The sequence below is a fragment of the Coccinella septempunctata genome, chromosome 2, assembly GCF_907165205.1.
Source record: "Coccinella septempunctata chromosome 2, icCocSept1.1, whole genome shotgun sequence".
Lineage (NCBI taxonomy): Eukaryota > Metazoa > Arthropoda > Insecta > Coleoptera > Coccinellidae > Coccinella > Coccinella septempunctata.
The window spans coordinates 6,331,613-6,354,753 of NC_058190.1; the positions used below are offsets into that span (position 1 = coordinate 6,331,613).

At 33.8% G+C, this 23,141-nt stretch overlaps 2 protein-coding genes across 6 annotated transcripts in view; both read right to left on the bottom strand.

Moving 5' to 3' along the window:
- LOC123308563 (sodium/potassium-transporting ATPase subunit alpha) overlaps positions 1-14,998 on the bottom strand; it is a 130,704-nt gene extending 115,706 nt beyond the window's left edge. For 3 of the 4 annotated variants that reach the window (XM_044891279.1, XM_044891278.1, XM_044891280.1), the window contains exon 1: positions 14,869-14,998. In XM_044891279.1, coding sequence (XP_044747214.1) covers positions 14,869-14,898 — 30 coding nt within the window. In that variant the 5' untranslated portion in view covers positions 14,899-14,998. The remainder of the gene's footprint in view (positions 1-14,868) is intronic. The other variant, XM_044891277.1, reaches the window with a different exon arrangement.
- Positions 14,999-19,910: 4,912 nt separating this feature from the next.
- Positions 19,911-23,141, bottom strand: part of LOC123307277 (DNA-directed RNA polymerases I, II, and III subunit RPABC3-like) — a 131,720-nt gene continuing 128,489 nt past the window's right edge. For both annotated transcript variants that reach the window (XM_044889517.1, XM_044889518.1), the window contains exon 4: positions 19,911-20,085. In XM_044889517.1, coding sequence (XP_044745452.1) covers positions 19,968-20,085 — 118 coding nt within the window. In that variant the 3' untranslated portion in view covers positions 19,911-19,967. The remainder of the gene's footprint in view (positions 20,086-23,141) is intronic.

Sequence of the window (23,141 nt, forward strand, 5' to 3'; positions counted from 1 at the left end):
GAATACGGTTATACATGAACGTAGTTTTGGCAGACTACCTGAAATATTGCTTAGATTGACTACCTTCAAACCATCAACAGTAGCACAAACCCCCCATAAATGACATTGCATTTTAGTGAATTTTGGTTTTTTGAGAAAATTCCCATAATTTTGATCGGATCTATCCCTGACTCTTGGTTAATATTAGGGTAAGCAAAGAAGTTTAAAGGTGAGATACGTGAGGATGTAGAGAGAAGACAACTTAGGTGGTACGGACATGTGAATCGGATGGGGAACGAACGAATACCGAAGCAACTGATGGAATGGCAACCTGTGGAGAAGAGAAAAAGAGGACGCCCAAGAAAGACCTGGGGGGAAGGAGTTAAAAAAGCAATTAGTGCAAGAGAATTGAACGAGGCACTGGTACACAACCGAGAGGAATGGAAGAGGGTTATCGGACAACGTCGCAAAACGTTATAAACCGACATATATATATATATATATATATATATGAAGAAGTTTAAACGAATCTATTTGTAAACAATTCAATGCTCTACAACTCTGAAAAAACTCGAAAGAGTTTTATCGGTCCTCCCAAAATTAGTACAGGGTCCTCCAGTTGGAAAACTTTTGACAGTCATCCTACAGCAGCAATGAACAACCTGTTAAAGTTCCATTAACTTCGGAATTTTTTCAGCAGAACCCACTTGTTTTGCTTTGTATACTGAACTATACACCATTCACTTTTATTTTAGCACTCGGTTGGCCATGGAAATTTGACACATTTCTCTGTGTATAGTACGAAAATGTGGGGTTTTGAAGCTTGTCAAAACATTTTTAGGTTTTAAATGAACGCTATGTTTCCCGTTCTACGTAAAAGTTTCTGTTATTACGTATTTTATCACAATGTCGAATTTCTTCGCAAAATATGTGACGAACATAATTGAAGTTTATACAAAATGATTGAAGGCATACCAAATCCAGTTATTTGCATGGAAAATACAAGAGATCAGTAAAATATCATAATATGCACTAGCTTGAGGAGAGTTAATGTTCGTTATCTTCTTTGTCTAAAGTTTGAATAAATTACATCAGTTGTAGATTTCGAAAATATAAACCCGGAGATGAAATGCATATGTTGCAGTGGTTGGGAATAGGTATCTCCCTTAGGAATTAACAGATAATTACAAGAATGTTAAATTCTTCAACAAAAATCATCTTGCATCAATATAAGTAAAAAGGAATTAAAGGAAGTTTCAATCAAGATGAACTTCACCTTTGAACTAAAATTTCACATGAATAAACAATTAACAGGACAACTGGCGCGTATTTGTGGCTTTTCATCTTAACACATTGATATAATAATAATAATTAGGTATTTATTGGTACCTTAGGACATTTACAATGTAAAGGACAAGCCAAATGAAAAATAGAAAAATTAATTTTCGGGAACTTATTCTACGATGACATTCATCGAAAATCCTGTAGTAAACTTTTCGCATTAATTCACTCAAACATAAAATTCTCAAATGCCACCACTTTTTTGGGTCTCCCAATAGAAGGAAATTCTTTGTCATCCTATTCAGCTGAAATATAAGTCGTTTATATTCAGATGAAACATTATATAAATTCTCTGTTTTTTCATGTATCATATGAAGATATGTATGGTACCCCGTTGACATTTTTCCTCTGCTTACACTGAGATCTGGAATGAGGAACAGGTTTTTAGGATCTGTCTCTTGTTGCCATTTCTTTACACCCGCTTCATTGTTTTTCAGATTGTAAAAGTTTGTAACACTCTTTTTCAAAAGAAAATATATAAATTCTCTTCCATTGAATATGTTCGATACCGTCTGACGTATTGTGGATTTTAAAATATCAGGATATAACTATTTGAATGGGCGGACCTGAATTCTAAATAGCACTTCCTGAAATCCTGTCTTCTCTTCTTTTCTATCATTTTCGGCATTTTCGTTATAAAAATTAATATTAGTTGTGGCAACGGCGTTATGACATTAACGACCGTTCATGAGTGCCAACCTTACTCCGTTCTAGTTACAAAAACTTGAGAAAATTATTTCATGGCCAACAGACTCCTAAAATGAATCTGAATGGAGTATAAATATAAATTTCAGTTGAATAAATAACACGTGAAATTTGAAAGCGCCCAAGCAACGTTTCATTGTAAGTTTTTGTGGAGACCTTTCCCAGACATCCAGTATTCAACGACGGCACATGTTTTCGAATGTGACAATAATTATTCAATTAATATCCGACCTTCCGCATCCGTCCTTCAATTCCCCATCAATCGGAAAAGTTCAATTTGAACGTTTCCTGCCCCGTTTCGTAAACTATCGGTTACATCACGAAACCGCGTAAAAAAACTAGGATAGGTAATTTATAATGTAGGTAAAGTTTCAGTCACATGATCCTCTCCAGTGTAAAACTGACATAATTTAAATGGAACATGAGTCACCGCATGAGGAGCTCAATGAATTAAGTGCATGATGACGGTCGATTAGTCCTTGGTGACGTAAGGAGGGGGCGAGCGGAAGTCCCCTTTTGCGAAATTGTCGCGGCAAATTGAAGATTAGAGTACATTAGTACTTGCGCAAATCAGAACTGCACCAACCAAAACCGGTTCTAAAAAATTTCGGACCGTTGGGGTAACGACATCGGGATCGTGGTCAAACGACAACGGATTTTATGTAGGGGTGAGGTACGGCTGGTATTATCCATTCATTTTTATACAGTGAGAGTCTTTGACTCGTACAAATGCATACAATTTTTTTCGATTCGGCCTTATAAAAAATGGAATAGCCATTTCAAGTTTTCATAATGAGCTGTGCCACCCCCTGAAAAAACAAAATTACCGTCAGAATAACTAGCTGAACCTGTGACACTATACATCTTTGGATCTTTTAACAGAGTTGCCTTCAGCCCAAGTACCCAATTTTCCGAATATCACAGATATTTTTATTTTTGAGCATCAACGGCGCATTATAAAAGAAAATATGAGGAATACTGGTATTTCACAAAACGTTCAAATTCATTCATTCATTCATTCCTTGCTGTATCCCGTTACCGGGTTCTTTGAGTTATTGGTATTTTTATGGTAAGTAATAGTCATAATGAGAAAACTGGAAGACTTGGACGATATCTAGTGTTCGAAAAAGATTTATCATATAAATGAAAAACTATATTCCGAAATTCATTTCATTCCAAAAACCCAGACAGAACTAATAATAACATTTTTTTATGGTTTTTCAACAGCCTATATCTTTTAACCCGAGCCGATTCGGAAAAAATCTTTTTTTCCGTGTTTCTTTTGACCTCATTAATGTACCATTAAAATATTTGTACGAGTCGAAGACTCACCCTATATAGTACACACACACATGTCAATAAGACATGAAAAATTATAAATAAAATAACCGTCTCTGCGGAGTCCTTCCAATTTTGGGTCTAATAAAATAATGGTCTCAATTAGTCTGCGACTAAGTGCAAGGATGAATTTTGTTCTCATTTAGGTACGGGATATTTAGGTGATATCAAGGTCTATTTTCTTAAACTTTCTAGGGATTTCACTCCCAATGTCGGGAACAAAATCAATTAAAAAATTGAAATAAACGATTTGCTCTTGCGTAAATTCTGGCACTAATTTGTCAGGAGCAAATCAAGTAGAAAAAATTGTTGCCTGACAATGAACTGAAAAAAGAACTTATAAGAAATTATAATAATACTAGCTGACCCGGCAAAACTAGTTTTGCATTTTTCATTTTCGTTTCAATTCAGTCTACTTTTTGTCAGGCAACCCAAAATACATTCAAACATCATAATTAAAAAATTGTTAAACATAGTATGATTATAAAATTATTCTATAATATGTTATTTACTCGTTACTTCTGATCGAAAATTTTAAATTTTCGATTTACTCGATATATCTTAACTTTTTGTCCAAATGTCGAAAACCTATAAGAACTTTATGATTGCTCGATTCGTAAGAAAAAGGAATGCCTTTTTTTCTGTTCTGTACAACTTTTTTTGGGAATATTTTGTTATACAAACCTTGCCCTAACAATAACAAACACAACAAAAAAAGAATTGTCCAATTTGGTGCGATCGTTCGAACAATGAAGCATCTTGAAGGAAACCATAGATCCTCTTTTATTAATATAGATAACGTTTCGGAGTCTATATCAAACTCCTTCATCAGACGAAAATCAATTTCAGAAAATCTTCTGAATTGTTGCTTTTTATTTGACATTAATTGTCAATATATATACTCCATGCACATTTATTTAAGCAGTCGGTTGGCCATGAAATCATTTTTTCAAGTTTTTGTAACTAGAACGGAGTAAGGTTGGCACCCATGAAATGTCGTTAATGACATAACGCCGTTGCCACAACTAATATCAATTTTTATAACGAAAACGCCGAAAGTGATTGAAAAAAGAGACAGGGTTTCAGGAAGTGCTATTTAGAATTCAGGTCCGCTCATTCAAATAGTTATACCCTGATATTCTAAAATCCACAATACGTCAGACGGTAAGAGAATAGAGAATTCATAGACGGTAGCGAACATATTCAATGGAAGAGAATTTATATAATGTTTCATCTGAATCTAAACGACTTATATTTCAGCTGAATATTTCCAGAATCAGAAAGATTGTGAATGAAGAGTATGACAAAGAATTTCCTTCTATTGGGAGGCCCAAAAAAGTGGTGGCATTTAATAATTTTATGTTAGAGTGAATTAATGCGAAAAGTTTACTACAGGATTTTCAATGAATGTCATCGTAGAATAAGTTCCCGAAAATTGATTTTTCTATTTTTCATATGACTTCTCCTATACATTGTAAATGTCTTAAGGTACCAATAAATACCTAATTATTATTATTATATCAATGCATTAAGATGAACAGCCACAAATAAGCGCCAGTTGTCCTGTTAATTGTTTATTCATGTGAAATTTTTATCTTGATTTCAAACATTCTGTAATTCCTTTTACTGATATTGATGCAAGATGATTTTTGTTGAGGAATTTAACATTCTTGTAATTATCTGTTAATTCCATCGGGAGATACCCATTCCCAACCACTGCATCATATGCATTTCATCTTCGGGTTAACATTTTTGAAATCTACAACTGATGTAACGTATTCAAATTTCAGCCAAAGAAGATAACGAACATTAACTCTCCTCAAGCTAGTGCATATTAAGATATTATACTGATCTCTTGTATTTTTCATGCAAATAACTGGATTTGGTATGCCTTCAATCAGTTTGTATAAACTTCAATTATGTTCGTCGCATATTTTCCGAATAGATTAGACATTGTGATAAAATGCGTAATAACAGAAACTTTTACGTAGAACGGGCAACATAGCGTTGATTTAAAACCCAAAAATGTTTTGACAAGATTCATAACCCCACATTTTCGTACTATACAGAGTGAAATGTATCAAATTTCTATGGCCAACCGAGTGCTAAGATAAAAGTGAATGGAGGTAGCTTCAGAGGCAATCTACACCAAATAAGCATAACTCGGAAATGGCGAGTGTAATAAAATTCAGACATTGTAATGATTATTTAAAAAATTGTAGTATGCTGGCAGGTGTTAATTCAAGTCACCGTGTTAAAAGGTTGTAAGTTCATTTTTTCAAAGGATAAACTGTTTCCTTCGACAAATGGACACTGAAAAAAAATCGAAATTACTTTCTAGCCAACCCAATTAAAAAAAATTATCCTACCGAAATGTGCATAAATTGAAACAAAAATAGACATCAAATTAAGAATGAATAGACTTTTGATCGCCGTCAAATCTATTCAGTTTCAGGGGGGTTCGTGACCGGCGATATTAGGCGGCCCATTTGAATTTTCACACAAAACCAGGCGCCTTGCAGACTGGCTGTGCAACGGCAGCCAGAAACGGTGGCGGCAACGTAATCGATTACCGTGAACTGTTACACCCGCTACGTTTCCAAGTTCGACCTCAATTTTTACAATTCGGTTAAATATAACCCAACTTTTCGGAAACTACAAATTGGATCGGGCATGAGGGCGGAGGATCTATGTGGAAGGTGGAAGGTTGTGCGAAAAAATTTCCGCGTGAGCAGAACCGGATAACGCTGAACCCGGATCCCGAATGAATTGTGAGAACGAGTTCCTAATTTAAAGTCGTGTTCCTGGGTAACTTATAGAACTACTTCATCATTGAAGTCGAGAATTCACCGTAAAAATTTAAGTCAATCCGAGCTTAGAGCTGGCAGGACCGTTGTCTGGCTGTTTTCGATTTTCATAGCAAATTAGCTGCAGCAGTTCCATACAGAAGTTTAGATAGCAGACAAATTACCATATTTTTATCAATCAAACTGAAAATTTCAAGGGGGTTTCAATTTCTTTTCATGGATCCCAATTTATTATGGCTTTATTGATCTCTGTAATCAATTGCAAGATATCAATGTCAAATAACACGACACCGATTTGAGTTTCGTAATGGCGTGTAAAATATTTTCTGAAACTTTTTAGGGTTTTCACTGCTAAATTTTACTGCGTAAATTCTTCCACTTTATTTGAATAGAGTGAATTATAGTAGAAGCATGAGGTCATTAATATATAAGGGTTTTCAAGAGTACAATGCTTTACCAACTAATAGTAAGGAATGTTCCAATTTGAGAGATTTCAAGTGTGAAATTAAAAAATATGCTAGGATTAAGAAATGAAGGTTTCAGCAGAGTATTTGTGTTTTTAATAATTTTTAATTTAATTATTGTTGTAGTGTGTTAGCAGTTTTGAGAATTTAGTTTATTATGTATCTTTGTGTTTATATTAAGCTTTCTAATTAATTAAATTATCTATCTATCTATCACTAATTTGTCAGGAGCAAATCAAGTAGAGAAAAAATTGTTGTCTGACAATGCACTGAAAAATAGAACTTTGAAATAATAATTATGTATAGTAATGTTTCGGAGTCTACATCAGCCTCCTTTATCAGACGAAAATGAATTTCCGGAAATCTTCCGAATTGAAGCTTTTATTTGACATCAATTGTCAATACATAGAAACAGAGACTGCATAGAAAGGTTCATTCATTTAATTTTGAAATTACCGGATATTAGTTCTCTCTCCAGAAAATTAATCCAAATATGATCCATTCGTACCGAACAATTGGCAAAATTATTATTTTGATCCAACAAAATACACGCGGAGTCTTTAATTTTTCGTTTATAATGATCCGGTTCTGTCATTAAAATTTTAGTGTTATTCCAATCCACCATGTGGTCTCCTGTATTAGAACAAACATGATCTGCGATCTGTGATCTATTAATTTCCCTATTTTTAATATTATTTTTATGCGCGTTCTTATTTATTATTTTTGTTTTTCTTTCAAAGGTTTAGTTTTTGTTAGTATAGATCTTAAATCATTTTCTGTTTTAAAAACAGTTCTTATGTTGAATTTGGAACCGATTCTTCTTATTTTTTTTTTGAAAGCCAATTAACATAAGAAATTACGTTCAATAAATTTGGTTTTTCTTGACGGTTTGTTGGTTGTTCCTGAACATTATTATGATTTTGGATACACATTTTTCTTTCTAAATTCAATTTGTTTTTTCAATACAATCTGTCGGGTATTGATTATCCCTAAGAAATTTTTTAATGAAGTCAGTTTCATTATTTCTGAATTGATTTTGTTCCAGAGGTTGGGAGTGAAAACCCTTAAAGTATCAGAAAATATAAAATACTGCCAACACGAGACAGGTTTCCATTCTCAAAAAATTATCAGATCTCATGTAAAACTAAGATGAGGTGAAAAATGTCGGTGGGTTCAAGGGGAAGTAGTACATACGATTCGAGATCAAGACGATTGACATTGGTAGCTTTAGGGATGCTACCCCAAATACGGAAATGTGCCACATCTTTGAGCAATAGCCTAAATTACGTACTGAGTCAGTTGAAAAGTAGAAATTACCACGTGAGAGGTAAAATTAGGAATATTGAATAATTTTCAGTTATTCCTGAATTTCGGCGTAATTCTATGAAAATCTTTACATTATATAAACAAGTGAATCGCCGATGTCACCCGGTCGTTATTTTCATCGAAATATGTCGAAAAACCTTCGAAAAATTATTGTGAAAGCAAGTTTTTTTGACATTAAAGTTCAAGATTTTTCTTTCATAAATAAACAACTAAATTGGAAAGAAAAGAGACTGGGTGACATCAAGACGTCTTTTAACTTCAATTTAAAAAAAAATCAAGGCTTCACGTAAGAAATTGAAAGCGTGAATTAGGAACTAGTGAATGCCGTTTTTGAATGGACATTCTTGGGGGTAATACTTCCCCATAATGTTCATTTATTACAATTCGGTCGTACAGGATGTTTCACCGGTGACGCGGATCTCGATTTCGCTTGAGCAGTTTGTTTTTTAACGCAGAATCACATTGGTACTATATTTTCAAATTGTTTTTGAATATACAGGGTGTCTCAGGAAAGCAAAATTCATAAATTGCTAAATTGCCTTCGAATGCAAACATAGAATACGGGGTGAGCCATTTGGAATAAGCCGAAATTATAGTTTGAATATGTTGTCAATGCGTTGTCTCATTTCAAACACCTAGTTGAGTTTTGAATAATTGTGATAAATGCATTGTCTATTTCCATTATTCTAGTATTCACAGCCAAAAATCTCACTACACAAAATTTCGACTTTTTTCAGAGACTCTCTTTACGAAGTGAACCGCGAGGGCCGAAGGCCCGACTCCGTTCTGAGAAGCGTGGGCCGCAGGTTCGAGCCCGGTCTGAGGCGTACCGCAAGGGCCGTCGGGGGGTTTACTATTTTTATATACGGAAAGAAATACAGGACCGAGGAGGATCAGCTCGAAAAGGTGAATCTACCTACAAGGTGGATCTCATGGCCCACTGGCGCAACTAGAGACTCAACATTTTTTTTCTTGTATACGCAAACATAAAAGCTTTCGCCAAATCTCAAAATCGATTGGATCGTTCCGTCTACAGCCCAACCCAAAAAAAAATCTGGGTTGAGCCTCTGCGCTGGTCTACTAGTTCTTGCCTTTCTTAACGGCCAAGCCACATATTTTGACTAAGATTCTACTCTGTAATCTGTGACTAAGATGCACTAGAGCTAGGACGCAGAAAAGGTAGAAGCTTTGCTCTAAATGAGATCTGATAACTTTTTGATCAAGTCGGTCTCGCCTTGGCAACATTTAAGACGGATTTTTGGTGGGATCTTACTTTTTAGTTATTTGTGACAATATCGGCTACAAATTGGAAAGAAAACTCTTGTCGTTACTTAGAAAAAACTAAAACTTCATCATGACTTTAGATAACAATATAACAACAAAGTATCTCTACACAAAGTGGGCAATTGAAACAGCGACTCTGTAGGTGTGCGGAACCGAATTATATAAAAACGTCGATTTTTGATTCCAATGCAGAACTTCTGAGATCAAATTATAACCCGTATCTCTTCAACCCTAAGTGTTACAACCCCTTCCCCTATATATTGAAAGGAGGAAGATGGGGCAAGTGATACCTCTTTTGAAAGGCCTTTCTATTCTGAGATCAGCATATTTGATTTTTTTCATTGAATCCATTCGTTTTCGAAATATTTGAACAACGTTGATTATCCCTTCAAGCATGCCCTGTAAAGCAATCGAATTTTCACTCATTTATTCTTGAATTTCATTGATTAATTTGCCGTAAGGTTCCCGAACTGGTTATTTTTGAAAAATAAAGAAATTACTTCAATTATTTCTACCAATGAATAAACAAATATCACCATACAAGATATTGCAAGCGATAATATCGCTCTACTGGAAAGGAATATTTCTAAGCTGGGTCATGTTCCTCGATGTGTAGTACAAAAGATATCACATTCCCCTAGACCAATTTCAAACCAGTTTCATCGTTTTACTTCAGTGAAATAGTGAGAGACTCATCGAAGAACTTCAACGAATAAAAGAACCAATCCCCAAGCAATCTCATTGTGGCTGTATTCACAGAATTCTTTATACAGTGTGCAACAATGAGAAAATCCACATGTAAAAGCTCAAAGACATTTGCAGTAAAGATTGCCTATAAATAAGTGGTGTGGTGATGTTGATAACCAATTGATAAGACCTCGTTTTTTTGATAGACCGTTGCATTCCCCAATGCATTTAGACATCTGGAGTGATCGTTTACCTCAATTATTGGGTGATAACAATCAACGCGACCTTTGTTTCCAACACATGGGGTGATCTTTACAGAGGCCGTGTTATAGGTCGAGGGAGTACCATTCCTCTGCAGATTTATCGCCGTTGAACTATTTATGGAGCTACGTTCGTGTTTTGGTTTATAAAGTGGAGATTGATTTCAGGGATCATCTTCAAGAAATAATTGAAGCAGCATGAAGTGAAATGAGTAATAAACCGAAAATGATAAGAAAATCAATGAATCATGTTTTTTATGTCAGAGCCCAAAAATGTATTGAGATAGAGGGAGGACATTTCAAACATCTACTGTGATTCTCTCATTTCTTTTTTTTTTCCTTCTACTTCATTTTTCCAGATGCAATTAAACACTACTGATTTTATCCCACAGGTTACAATAATTCACATTATTCTGTACAAATTTTCCTTTGTCCTTGTACTCCCCATGCCTGTATTGTTTTTTTTTCTCAGAATATGTAGGTGTGCCATGAAATTTTATGGGTCCATATTGAATGGTATATAATGTAGTTTGAAATAGAACATCAGATTTTTAATTTTCTTATATATCGCCCTGTATCAATGAAACGTGTGGTATTATTTTTGTATTATTGGAAATGCCTGAGAGTCACCTATCACTGCATGGTAGGTACAGTTTACCATGATGCACACTGTATAAGCGTCAGCTAGTGAACAGTTCTTCCTGTAAGTATCATGATTTGTAATTTCGATTATTGCCTGAAAAACATTATTTTCATTCCTCAAGGAAACCCAGAAATAACAATTTCCTAGTGGCGAACCTTGAACTCATTCCTGTTACAAAATTTGTTTGAGTAATTTCACGTTGAAAAAAAATTCTGTGCAAAATTCAGTAAAAATTTTTCATGTCTCCGTTTGACAGTTTTGCCAAAAGCATATTCTAATAGACCGTTGATTTTGATCAATGAAAAAATCACAAAATTCAACACTAGTGAAACACATTGTACCAAAAAATATTCTGTCATGATAATTAGTTTCAATTCATTTCAAATAACATCGATGAGTTGATGAAGACTATAAGAAATTTGAGGAAAACAGATTTTTCTTCCACGGATGACAGTGTGACGCAAAACAAATGGAAAAACTATTCATAAGTGTTCCTTTAATCACTTTTAGTCCCCTGTAGATAATAGATAATTGAATATCATGCGAAAAGAAGTGTAGGTATTTGAATGGGCAAGTTTCCTAAAACTCCAAAACCGAATTTGAGATTATTTATGGAAAGCCTTTTCTACTAGTTATTCAACACGTAAAAGATTCGCTTCCAAATTCAGACATTTCAGAAATTCACCCTTCGAAACTTCGACTATGTGAAAGCTTGTGACGTAGAATGCCTTTATTAAAGTATAGTAATTTTTGTTAATTCGACAACACTGGAACCGATCAAGAAGATATCCACAGATTACAAAAAATTGTTTCTGTAATCTGTGTCTTTACCTTCATAAAATCGATGACATTTTGTGTCATTGTGTGTTTTTCTTGTCAAATGTGAATAATGTGATCATCAAACTTGATATTTATTACATCTATGGTGATCAGAAAACTTTCATGACCATTACTGACACAAATGGGCGTTGCCGGATTGTAAAAATGACGTAGAATGTTCACAAGAGCACTTCTGAAATCAGAATTTTCGTAATCGAATACAGACAAAATGCAATATGTTAAAATTCGAAAAAAATATATTTCGAGATATTTGAGTTATAAGGATTTTTATGACATATATTTTGAAATTTAGGAAAATACCCCATTGATGAAATTAGCCCCATATAGGCCACAGATTTTGAAGAAAAGTGATTTAATTTCGAAAGTACCACCTGCCCAAAATACCTCTGTAGTAATTTTCAGTAAATTTATTTGCATTTTTTTATATCCACTAGCATTTCCAGACACGTTTTTCCCGTGTCACATGCACCCTGTCACCCTGTTACTAAAATTAAAAGGTTTTCTGATCAATAAGAGAAATCATTTTTCGAAAACGTTTTAAAAATATTCAACCTCCGAAGACGAACCAAGTTTTTCAATCTGTTTTCGAAATCTGCATGCCTCAAAAGGAGAACTAAGAAAATTTCGGATGTTTAAATTCTTCGTAGACGATTCCGAAAGTTCTGTATAGCAAATCATAGCTAAAATATAAATCAATATCTGGGATTTGAAACAGCATCACTGGTACACAAAGATTCTAATCGAGTATTCTCTCAAAAGAGGAGCGACCTCCTATAGTGCCACTCCCTCCAGGAATGCCCCATTTCTCCAAATCGATACTAATGTAAGGAATAGTGTAGCAGATTGCATAACACTTGAGCTTCGGGACCATGTTGAATTCTTTTATGGGTCATGAAAAAGGCACTGTTTTTTCATGGAATTTAGTGAACAGAACTCAAGAAATGTATATATTTCTTGAACTCATGTATATCTACATTCAGAAAAATTAATAAATATTATTTTGGTCTATCTATAGCGGGGAAATTTCTTTCTTGATCCCTACCAAAAATATTCAGAGAAAATCTGCCCAGGAAATCTAAAATAAAAAAATTTTTTCACTTCTGGAAGTAGCAACAATTTGAACCGTGAATTTTAGCAAGAAATTACGGGAAACATTTGTTAAGAATTGAACGAACTATCCAAAATAATTTTTTCCATTGTAAGATATGAATATGAAAAAAAGTTTCTTGCGAAATAAGGTTTAGGGGTGGTTTTTTCTACCCCTTCGCAATCGCAGAGGAATACCACCAAAAAAATTTTTAATGAGTTCTCGCTCGCTTACTTTTATTCTTGTCAGTTTTCTGGTTTTTAGGAAAAAAAATTAAAACTGCTTTCCGGGTTGCCAGGGCTGTAACTAATCAGGGAGGCTCAAAAAAGAAAAGTTCATAAGAAAGGCCAAACCGATTTTTTGTCCAGGAATCACAACATAAATTCCTTCGCTACTATTCATAGACTAATGAAAAACATATGAATTTATCCACTGCCCAAAGATATTTCGAATTTGCACTCTTGTTTATATATTCTTGGTTTGATCAAACAAATTATATAAACAATTGTATATATTCTTAGGTAATGCTGATTCATTTGCTCTGAATATGAGTATTTTCTCAATTCGAACACTTTTCTAGATTAAATATAATTTTTAATTCTATTATTGTGAAAACAAAAATAATCAGTGTTTTTGCATCTGGCAATGAACTCAAAATAAAAAGAACTTTTTTGCTCTGACATTGAAGGGATTCTATGGTGTTATCACAAAAACATACAGCCGACTTTATGCGAGTTCGAGTTTACGTCAAAAGTTTATTTTCATCGTATTATGATTCTATTCCTAAAAACAAATCAATTTGTTCGAGATTTTTCGTGATATTCAAGAAATAACGTTCTATAATCGTTGTACAGGGAGGCCAAAATTCGATGCGATTCAATAGCTTCTTTTTTAATGTCAAGTTATAAGTGACAACTTTTCATAAAGTATACGTAATATGGAAAAACAAATTTATGTAACATTCTCGAGTCACTTTTTTATGTAGAATTCAGAGTAGTCGAAATTTTTTTCAGTCCGCCACTTCATTGATATCATAAGAAGCTGCCATTCAATCTCGTCGAATTTTGCCCACCCTGTACATTATTAGTAGATATAGACAGCCACTCTGAACTGAAGTCTATAATATTTGCTCCACAGATTACATTACTCTGTAATCTGTGATTTGCTCTAAACCTCTGTAATCTGTGCACTGAACACAAAGAGGAAGTTTAATCTTTGGTAAACATGAGCAGCGCCATCTTTTATAGAGTTTGTGAATCAAGATATCATGTCAACTGGCGAATGAAGATTCCGATCATTCAAGAATTTCATGAATTTTTAAATGAACTTTCCTGGAGTAAAAATGGGTAGTTCGTTGCAGAAACAATGGTCCTAATACGAACTGTTTTCTGAATAAGTATATCGACTAGTGTAGTATTCATAAAAATTATGTTTCATAAAGAAGAAAGGGCTCGAAATGGAAAATTTAATATCCCATGAAAAAATGTTGGATGATGAAAATGACGGTTCTCACTCCTCAAGCTCTTACTGAGACACTACAACAAGGTCCGTTGATCTATTTACATGTAGGTAAACAAGAATTAAATAACTTCCAAAATCCAAAGGAATGCATTCCGGAATGTTGAATGTTTACGATACGATAGTATCTAGTATGAATCATGAAAGTCAGTAGGTTACCAATATCATTATCCTTCACTTAACATAATTACTCATCAAAATCCATTCTCACAAAACGGCTTAAGGTATTCCTCCACAAAACAACATATCTTTGTAACGGAATTTTGAAGCTTCCTACATCCAAATATTTTTAGGTTATGTTAAATGTCATAACAAACAACCTGCCAATAAACAGATTTTCGAAATACTGTGTGATAACAATGGCTGATAGTATTATCTAGCATCGAATTTTCCGAGTAAATAGGCGAAATCTCAATCAAACTGAATGAAACACAATAAACAGTATGATAGGCGTGGCAATTGTAAACAACAGCGAAATTTGTGGCAACGTCGAGTTTTATCGCAAAGTCGATGAAAATTTGGCGCCAGATAGGGCACCTTTATCTCATAAAGGAGTACTACATTATAAAAAAGCAAATATTGGACTTACCTCGTCTATCAGCTTACCCTTCGATGCCATTTTACAACAAACTGTTAATTGAAGTTATTCGGACGTGATACGCAGGTGCCGAGTACACACGAGGTGGGAACCTATTCACATCAAAATAATAACTTGAATGAGCCGCGGTACGATGGTACTTCCACTGCTGATTCATTCTTAATTTTTAGGGTCATTCTTGAAATTGCTTGAGAGGAACTTGACAATAAATGACAGGAGAATCTTTGATTATAATTGAGATTTGATGTTCCGTTCAAGGGCTAAGTTATAATTGATGGTAAATCATCAAACATGAATAGGTATTATTTCAATAATGTTTAGTAATAGATAATATTGAATTAATTTGTATAGATAAGCTCTTCAGTAATCCAATAGAGTACAGGTATTTCAATGCAATTGTGAATATTCTATTCAGCATTTCATTCATGCAACGGGGGCGTGTTATAGCTATCCATTTTCACCTGACTCCTAACGGTCGGTAGTAGGTACTTCAGGTGCTACCACAAGTAGCTATTGTTATTTTTCCGTAACAAAGGTTTGCTTCCCCATGGGAAGTTATTATAGTTATACTTCATACTATAATTTCTGCACATTTAAACGCCAGGTAGGGTCTGAACTGAAGTATGGACGGCCGTAAATCAATTGGGGAACTCGGAGAGCTGGATATAAAACTACCTGAATAAGAAGGTAATTTCTATAGACGGCTGCAACCCTTCATACATGAAAGTGTATTAGACGTGATCTAATGTGTTCGGATTTATTTATCATTGGGCAACTCACCCAAATTTTTTTAGCTTCTTATGGGTAAAGTTATGTTATGAATGTAATGATAATAGGTTCTTATCTTAATTAATACCAAAGCTATGGCAGTTATTAGTTCGAAAAATCAGTTACTAAAAAAAACATGGTTTGGACAAGCACTTTTACTTTTGCTCAGGAGGGGAATGTTTACTGGGGGTAATTACCCACACACATTCATTATGTACTTCCTATTGTATAAATAGTATAAATAAAGTGAGAAAATTTAAAAAATTGAAGAAATTGTATATATTCATATTCTGTTGTAATCCTGTGAGAATTATGTCTCTAGTTGACATATTTTTTCTTCTCTTATCTATGGATGAATTTCTTCTGAAAATATTCGTCCTGAGAGCGATCGGGTACAACTAGTAACTATACATGATTCCTACAAATATTTAACAGTAGATTCTTGTGGTCAAAATAAACACTTTTTCAATGATTATACCATTTTTTCCGATTCGGCCCTGATAAAAATATATAGCCATTTTGAGTTTGCATAATATGAGCTATGCCTATGTGATTCATTGATTCATTTGACGTTCAAGATAAATATGGTTACTTTTCATGAACGCTGCAGTTTGGTCGGTTCATATGGGCTTAACGTCTTGTAGAAATATGTATTGATAGCCTCAATCATAATTAATCATACGTGATTCAAGAAACGTTAGCATCAAGCCTTCCATTGGACTTGAAGATTTTCAACAAGAACACTTCCTTAAATGGCTGCAGAATTAATTTTTCATAGAATATATATTTTATCACTCAAAAGTAACCCTTCTCTTTGGATAAATGTGTTGGACGTGGGGGGTGAAAAAAAAATTAGAATGGGGACAGTCAACGTGTTAAACAGAGTTGGATTCAGCCAAAGTTCCCAAATTTCCGAATATCACAAATATTTTTCATTTTTGAACATCAAAGTTACTCGAAAACGGCGCAGTATACGAGAAAATATGAGGAATACTGGTATTTTACAAAACGTTTCACTAGATTATGGCGTCCAACATAGTTTCAATAGTTGGGTTTTTTGAATGTTTGCTATTTTTATGGTACGTAATGGTCATAATGAGAAAACTGGAAGACGTATAGTGATTAGTGATATCTTGTGTAAGGCCTAAATGCTCACAGTATTTATATTCGGCAGAAACCTGATTTTTTACCTTGATTATATGTACCTATTTTCAAGAATTAACAACTCTCGTTCCAATTATATTTTTTAATTTTTCTTGTCAAAAACAACAACTGTCAACTCTAATGTTTTTCATAAATATCATGATCACATTTAGACAACTACAACAATCAATGTAATAATAATAATCAGCAACATCTTGTGTTCGAAACAGATTCATCAAATAGATGAAAAACTATATTCCAAAATTCATTTCATTCGATGAAACCGTTTGTGGAATAGAACTAAGAATAACATTTTTCCTGGTTTTCAACAGCTTGTATCTTTTAAACCGCGTCCATTCGAAAAAAAAATGGTGAGGAAAAGAGTGTTTCTTTTGATTTCAAGAATCTGTTAAAATATTTGTACAAGTCAAAAGCTCACCCTGTATAGATATGAAATAAATAGGTATTGTTATGATCCGTTGAATTCTAATTTGATTCATATTTTAACTTTTTATTTCCACCAACAAAATCGTAACTTATAAAAAGCAAGTTATTTCACTTATTCTATTCAAGGAGTGACTTTTCTCTAAAAAATATTCTGACCCTCTATTATTTTTTATGTTTCCATGCCATCCAAAATTTCATAACACAGCATCTAAGATGAATAAATTTCTTATAAATCAACAAAAATGTCTTCTAGTTCCTAATACGTATTGCACAAACTAAACTAAACAATATAATTTTGGGAAAACTCAAACCATAACAAAATCCCCAAAATTAAAATATTTATTCCCCAAATTGAAAATTTTGGGAATAAACATTTTAAATTTAACAAACTGAAGTCCTCACACACACAAAAAATTCATCAATTATTACCCTGAATCTTTTTTCTTGAACTTTTTATGTTTTCTCCATTTTTTTCTCTCTTTTTTTGAATAATTCTCTCCAATCCATTCCACTTTTCCTCTCACTTTTTGGATGATACTCTTCCATTTTCCGTTCCTTGTGTAATTCCAATTTCTTATATATGTTCCTTCTTCATCATTGAACCATAATATTATGGTATTTATTAGATACAAAAATGGCAAGCGCGCAAAAGAAAAACAGATTCTCGCAGAATTCTGAGAGATTATCATTCAATGGGTTACAGGCGTGTCTAGACCTTTAGGAATCAGGGAAGGTAGGCGCTCCATCTATTCATGTCAAATATACATTATACATGCATATAATATGTGTGTTCAGAAAATTTCGTCGTCAAATAGGCTTTGAAGTATCAAACCGTAGCGCTCACTTTTACCACCGCATAGTATAGAAATATATATTTAATATGAAACCTTCTCAAGGAAAATTCTTAGCACATTATGGCAAAAATTGTATTTGAGATGTTCATGAAATTACATAACCACAATAATATGTTTCAATAGGGTTTCGGATCAGCTGACTTTGACATGAGCACCATTGTGTCCGGAGACACACACAAGTATTTGCCCAGATATCTGTTTCCGAATTTTGTGGGTAGGGTAGATTTTGATTAGATTCTGGTTGAGAACGAAAAATCCAAATTTTCGGAATTTTCTTCTCTCAATATAAAAAAAAAACCGAAGAATTATATGCAACTTTGTGGGGAATGTACCGCAAGAAAATTATAAAATAAAATTCTCAAGAATGTTTATACCCCAGAAACTATCGGGCACATGGCCATTAACAAATTCATTGATATCAAATCAAATCAAATTTATTTCGACATTAATAGTACACACATTCTAAATATAAATTATATATGTAACACCACAAGAACGCACAATGTACCTAGACAGTCGTCTGTTTGTACCACTGAACATTCCCTGGTGCTTTGTTAAATGTACACAAATAAAGATAATGGCAGTGTAACACGACGCGCAGTCTGGAGGAAGCGATAAAGGCCGAATGGGAAGAAAAAATAAAAAATCTACTCCCGAATCACCAACCAACATGTGAATCAGAAATCAAATCTCCCAGGATTTTTCAATATAAAACGTCTGATTTCCGATTTAAAGTAATTAATTCTACTACACTTTTTAAGGTCATTTGGAATGATATTGAAGAATTTAGGACCGAAATACATAAATGATCTCTGGGTTACAGACTTTCTAAAATGTTGAACTTGAAAATTCATACAATATGCCGATCTAGTCACCCCTCCACTTCTCTGCTCATACATATTCTGTTTTCTATACATTCTTATTATGCATTGATTCACAAAAATATTTTTGATGTTCATTAATTCAGTCTCCTCATATAGCAGTTTTGTGGAATGTAATCTTGGTTTTTTCAAAATGATTTTTATTAAAGTATTTTGTGTTGTTTGTAACGTCTGCAGCGAAGTTGAGAATGCACCCCCCCAAACAACAATACAATATCTGATTATTGATTCTGCCAAGCTGCCATATAATAAAAGTAAATTCTTCCTTGAGAGGATGTCCCTCAACCTATAGAACCTATGAAATAACAACCTTACTCTCTTTACTACGTGATTTATATGTTCTGTCCATTTTAGGTGTTGATCTAATATAATTCCGAGGTATCTTATGCTAGAGGTTTTTTCTATCTGTTGACAAGTACATATTTGAGTATTACAATGAGGAGAATGTAGTCTCAATGCGAAATGCTTGGGTTGGTCGACAATTGATGGAGAAAATGTCATAAATTTAGTCTTGTTTAAATTTAAGGTTAGTAAATTGTTCTTTAACCATAAATAAATTTTTCTCATATTGGTTTCCGCAATTTTCTTTAGTTTCTCCCAGGTTTCAGCAGTGAATGTTATATAATAAAATATTTTAGTTTTACCCTGACGTGAATCTCATGGAAAATCAATTTTTCTTGAGGGTCCAAGTAATGATAAGTGAGAGTTCAGTACCTACCCAGGTACGCCAATCTAGATGGACAACGGCTCTAGTTATGAATTTGAATAAACACGCAAACGCTTTTCTGGAATATTTTGAAAAATTTTTCCCCCTCAGTTTCGTTCGTCTAGGTCTAGCACACTATTCTGTCTATTCTTAAACATCCCCCTATCATTATTTCACTTCGAGGCACAAATGTGCTATAAATGGTCGGGGTAAGAAATGAATGGATCAGTCGTGATGATTTGACTTGATTAATTTTTATTACCATATCAAAATAAACTTAATTGTCCTAATTTACATAAAGATTTTCTTCATCAGAAGGTACATGTGCTGGTCTACTTCGAAACTATGTAGATTGTTGGCATCTCCTTGTAGCCTCATTAGAAGACCACCAAATGAAACATATGCAGCTCTGAAAAAAAAAGCAATACATAAGTAACCATCCAAATCTGAGGAAATATTCAATTGTTGACTAAAAATAACTGAGTAGATCACAACTTCAACAATCATAAAATACTTTTTTCATGCTGATCGTACAGTTCATACAAGGGCTGTATGGATAGTGGTCGTGAATTATAACCACAACCAGCTAACCACACTGCCACTGTAGGAGCTGAATGAATATTCGATGAGAGCACACTAGCGCATCCACCAAGTTTACAATAACAAAGTAGAAAAGCTGCTTAGCCGGAAGTAAATTTATGTAATATGTAATAATTTATAATATTATATACATTTGGAATATTATTTGTGTACTGCAACACCAAAAATATTATCATCTCCTCGAAGTGGGATTTATTCGACATTATATTTTTTTCATGATTCATGAATACATAGAAAATAAAGTTCCTGGTATTTGTGCCTATGTGGTATTCAAAATAGTTGGTATTTTGTTGTAGGTTTTTCTACTACTTATCGCCTAAAAAAACATTTCCACACGAATACATTCAACTCTCTATCTCATGGATTATCATACTATCATATGAGCGAGTTCTTCAGATATAGGGTTCGATAGCTTTCGTAAGCAGAATGACGACCGCTCATCAGCTAAATATGTCAATTTTCCTTTACAGCCCTGCACATGAACTGTATGATAAATTGACAAGTATTTTGCCAATTGCTGGCAATTGACATTCTAAAGCGGTTGTTTCCAAGAAGTTTTTATGTGTTATTTATTCTAATGAAAATAACGAAACGCCTAAAAAAGTGAGGCATAAATGCAATTATAAGAATTCATTCGAACGCATACCACCTGGTGACATAAATATCAACAAGTGTTATGGTTTGAACCGAACTAGCCCAATTGCCATTCCGAAGCCCGACAAAAGAAATATTCCATCGAAGAACAGATGCTGACCATGGTTCGGTCAAAGTGTCAGAGTATCAACTTTGATACACTCTTTGGTTCGGTCTTTTTTGACCTTGTCATAGTAACACAACTCCTACTCCGATGGTAAACGGTGATTAAATACTAAGGTTGCGTTCACAAACTTACTCCGAGAGTAGAGTATGAGTATGGCCATGCTCAGAGAGCATACTCTGAGGAACTAAAAGTACGTTTGTGAACGCTTCGAGTAATCAGAGCTTACTCATAGCTTGCTCAGAGTAAGTTTGTGAACGCAACCCAATAGGAGTTTCAAAGTATTTTAAAGACACGACCGCCCTCTAGTAGGAACGAGTAGCAACAATTTCCCAGGACCGGGATCCGAAAATTCTGCATCCTAGTGTTCGTGGAAGGAATTTTTTCTTTTTTTGATGAAAAGGATTTGCCTAACACCCTACTGTATTCGGCAATTTTTATTTTGAATAAAATAGTACATGGTTGAAATATTGTATTTTGTACTTTTCAGCAGGCAATGACGGTGCCATATGCCGTACAGGAAGTTGAAAATCCTGTAGCCCCATGTAGGTTACATTTGCTGGTCGTGTGCTTTCCAGTTTCGTTGATCAGAATTGCCTCCTAGATTGTATGATTCAACACCTTCACAATTTTTATGGGGTTATTTGAAGTCGAATGTCTATATCGATAAGCCCACAACCATCAGCGTCTTATAATGGAGAAAATTAAACGTTTTACCAAGTAAACTCTGCCACATTTATGCAAAATGATCTTGGCAAATTTGCGCAGAAGAAAAATGAATAACATTATTTTCTCATGAATTATTTAACAACGACACGAGTTTCGCTAATACAGTACCATGTTCAGGTGGTATCATTACTTCAATATTCCTATTTCATAAATGAATTAAAAAAAATGTATTCTATTTGTGATACATTATTTGAAAGCTGCAAATTATAAAAAGTTGAAGTGATGAGCTTTAAATGACCACTCCTGCCCATTAAAAATTAGCAATTTCAAGAAAATATTCGTTTCTTATCACAAATCAGACAATATTCTCATGTAATATTATGCACATTTATTATTCAGTCAATATGATTCGAAAAAAGTACAAAAAAAGAAAGCTGACGTAATAATCTTTCATATGAGGTATATCTTTCTTGCCTATTCAAAATTTTAGGGTTGGCTCTTTCACTAATGAATTATGCTTCAAAAAGGGTAACCCTCCAAACAAAAATCGACCTGTCTAGACGTTTTCAACGAATGTGGCCAATTCGAGAGTGAATGAATCTGTTTTGTTTTCACATGGCCACCTGTATATACCAACTATAAACTCTGAATAAGTCCTTAGAATTGAATAAAACTAAAAAATATATTATATAATAATGAAATTGTTGGAAACACAATCATGTTATTCATTCCGTCATTACCCCCCCCCCCCCCCCCAAAAAATTTCAATTCTACACTGACCATACGATATTCTGTTGCATGTCTAGACTAGCTTGAAGAGCAGTACTATTTTGAAAAACAACAGATTTTCTGCACTATGTGATAATCCCCATTTAACCATACGAAACATGTATAGGTAACTAAAAAGATACTAATATTGGGAGTGTTATCATTTTATCAATTCAATGCCACGCTGTATGAATACTCGATATATTGAAGTCATCGATGAGCAAAAATTGAGTAAAACACAACTGTATGAAATAGGTTATAGGTATGGGGATAAGAAAACAAGATACAAGACAAAAAAAAAATTTTATTTGCATTTCTTATAATATAAATCAAAAATTTCATTGTGATGAAATGTCACCATTGATCACGTTATTTCATTTCATATGAATTGGAAGTAAAGGTACTGAGGTAGATCTTTTGAATTCCGATTTCAATAGAATCTTTCTTCGTATAATATTTATGTACATGGATGAGTGTGCAAGTGAACGACATATTCAAGAATGACATTAGGTATTCTTTCTTTGTTTTGACAATTCTTCGATTTTTTCTTTATTGTATCCGTCTACAGATATGATCAAGGCTGAAAACCCCTAAAACGTTACTAAAACCTTGGGATTTTCAAATTGACAATAAATTTAACTTTCCCAGAACTTTTTTGAGGAGAAAATATT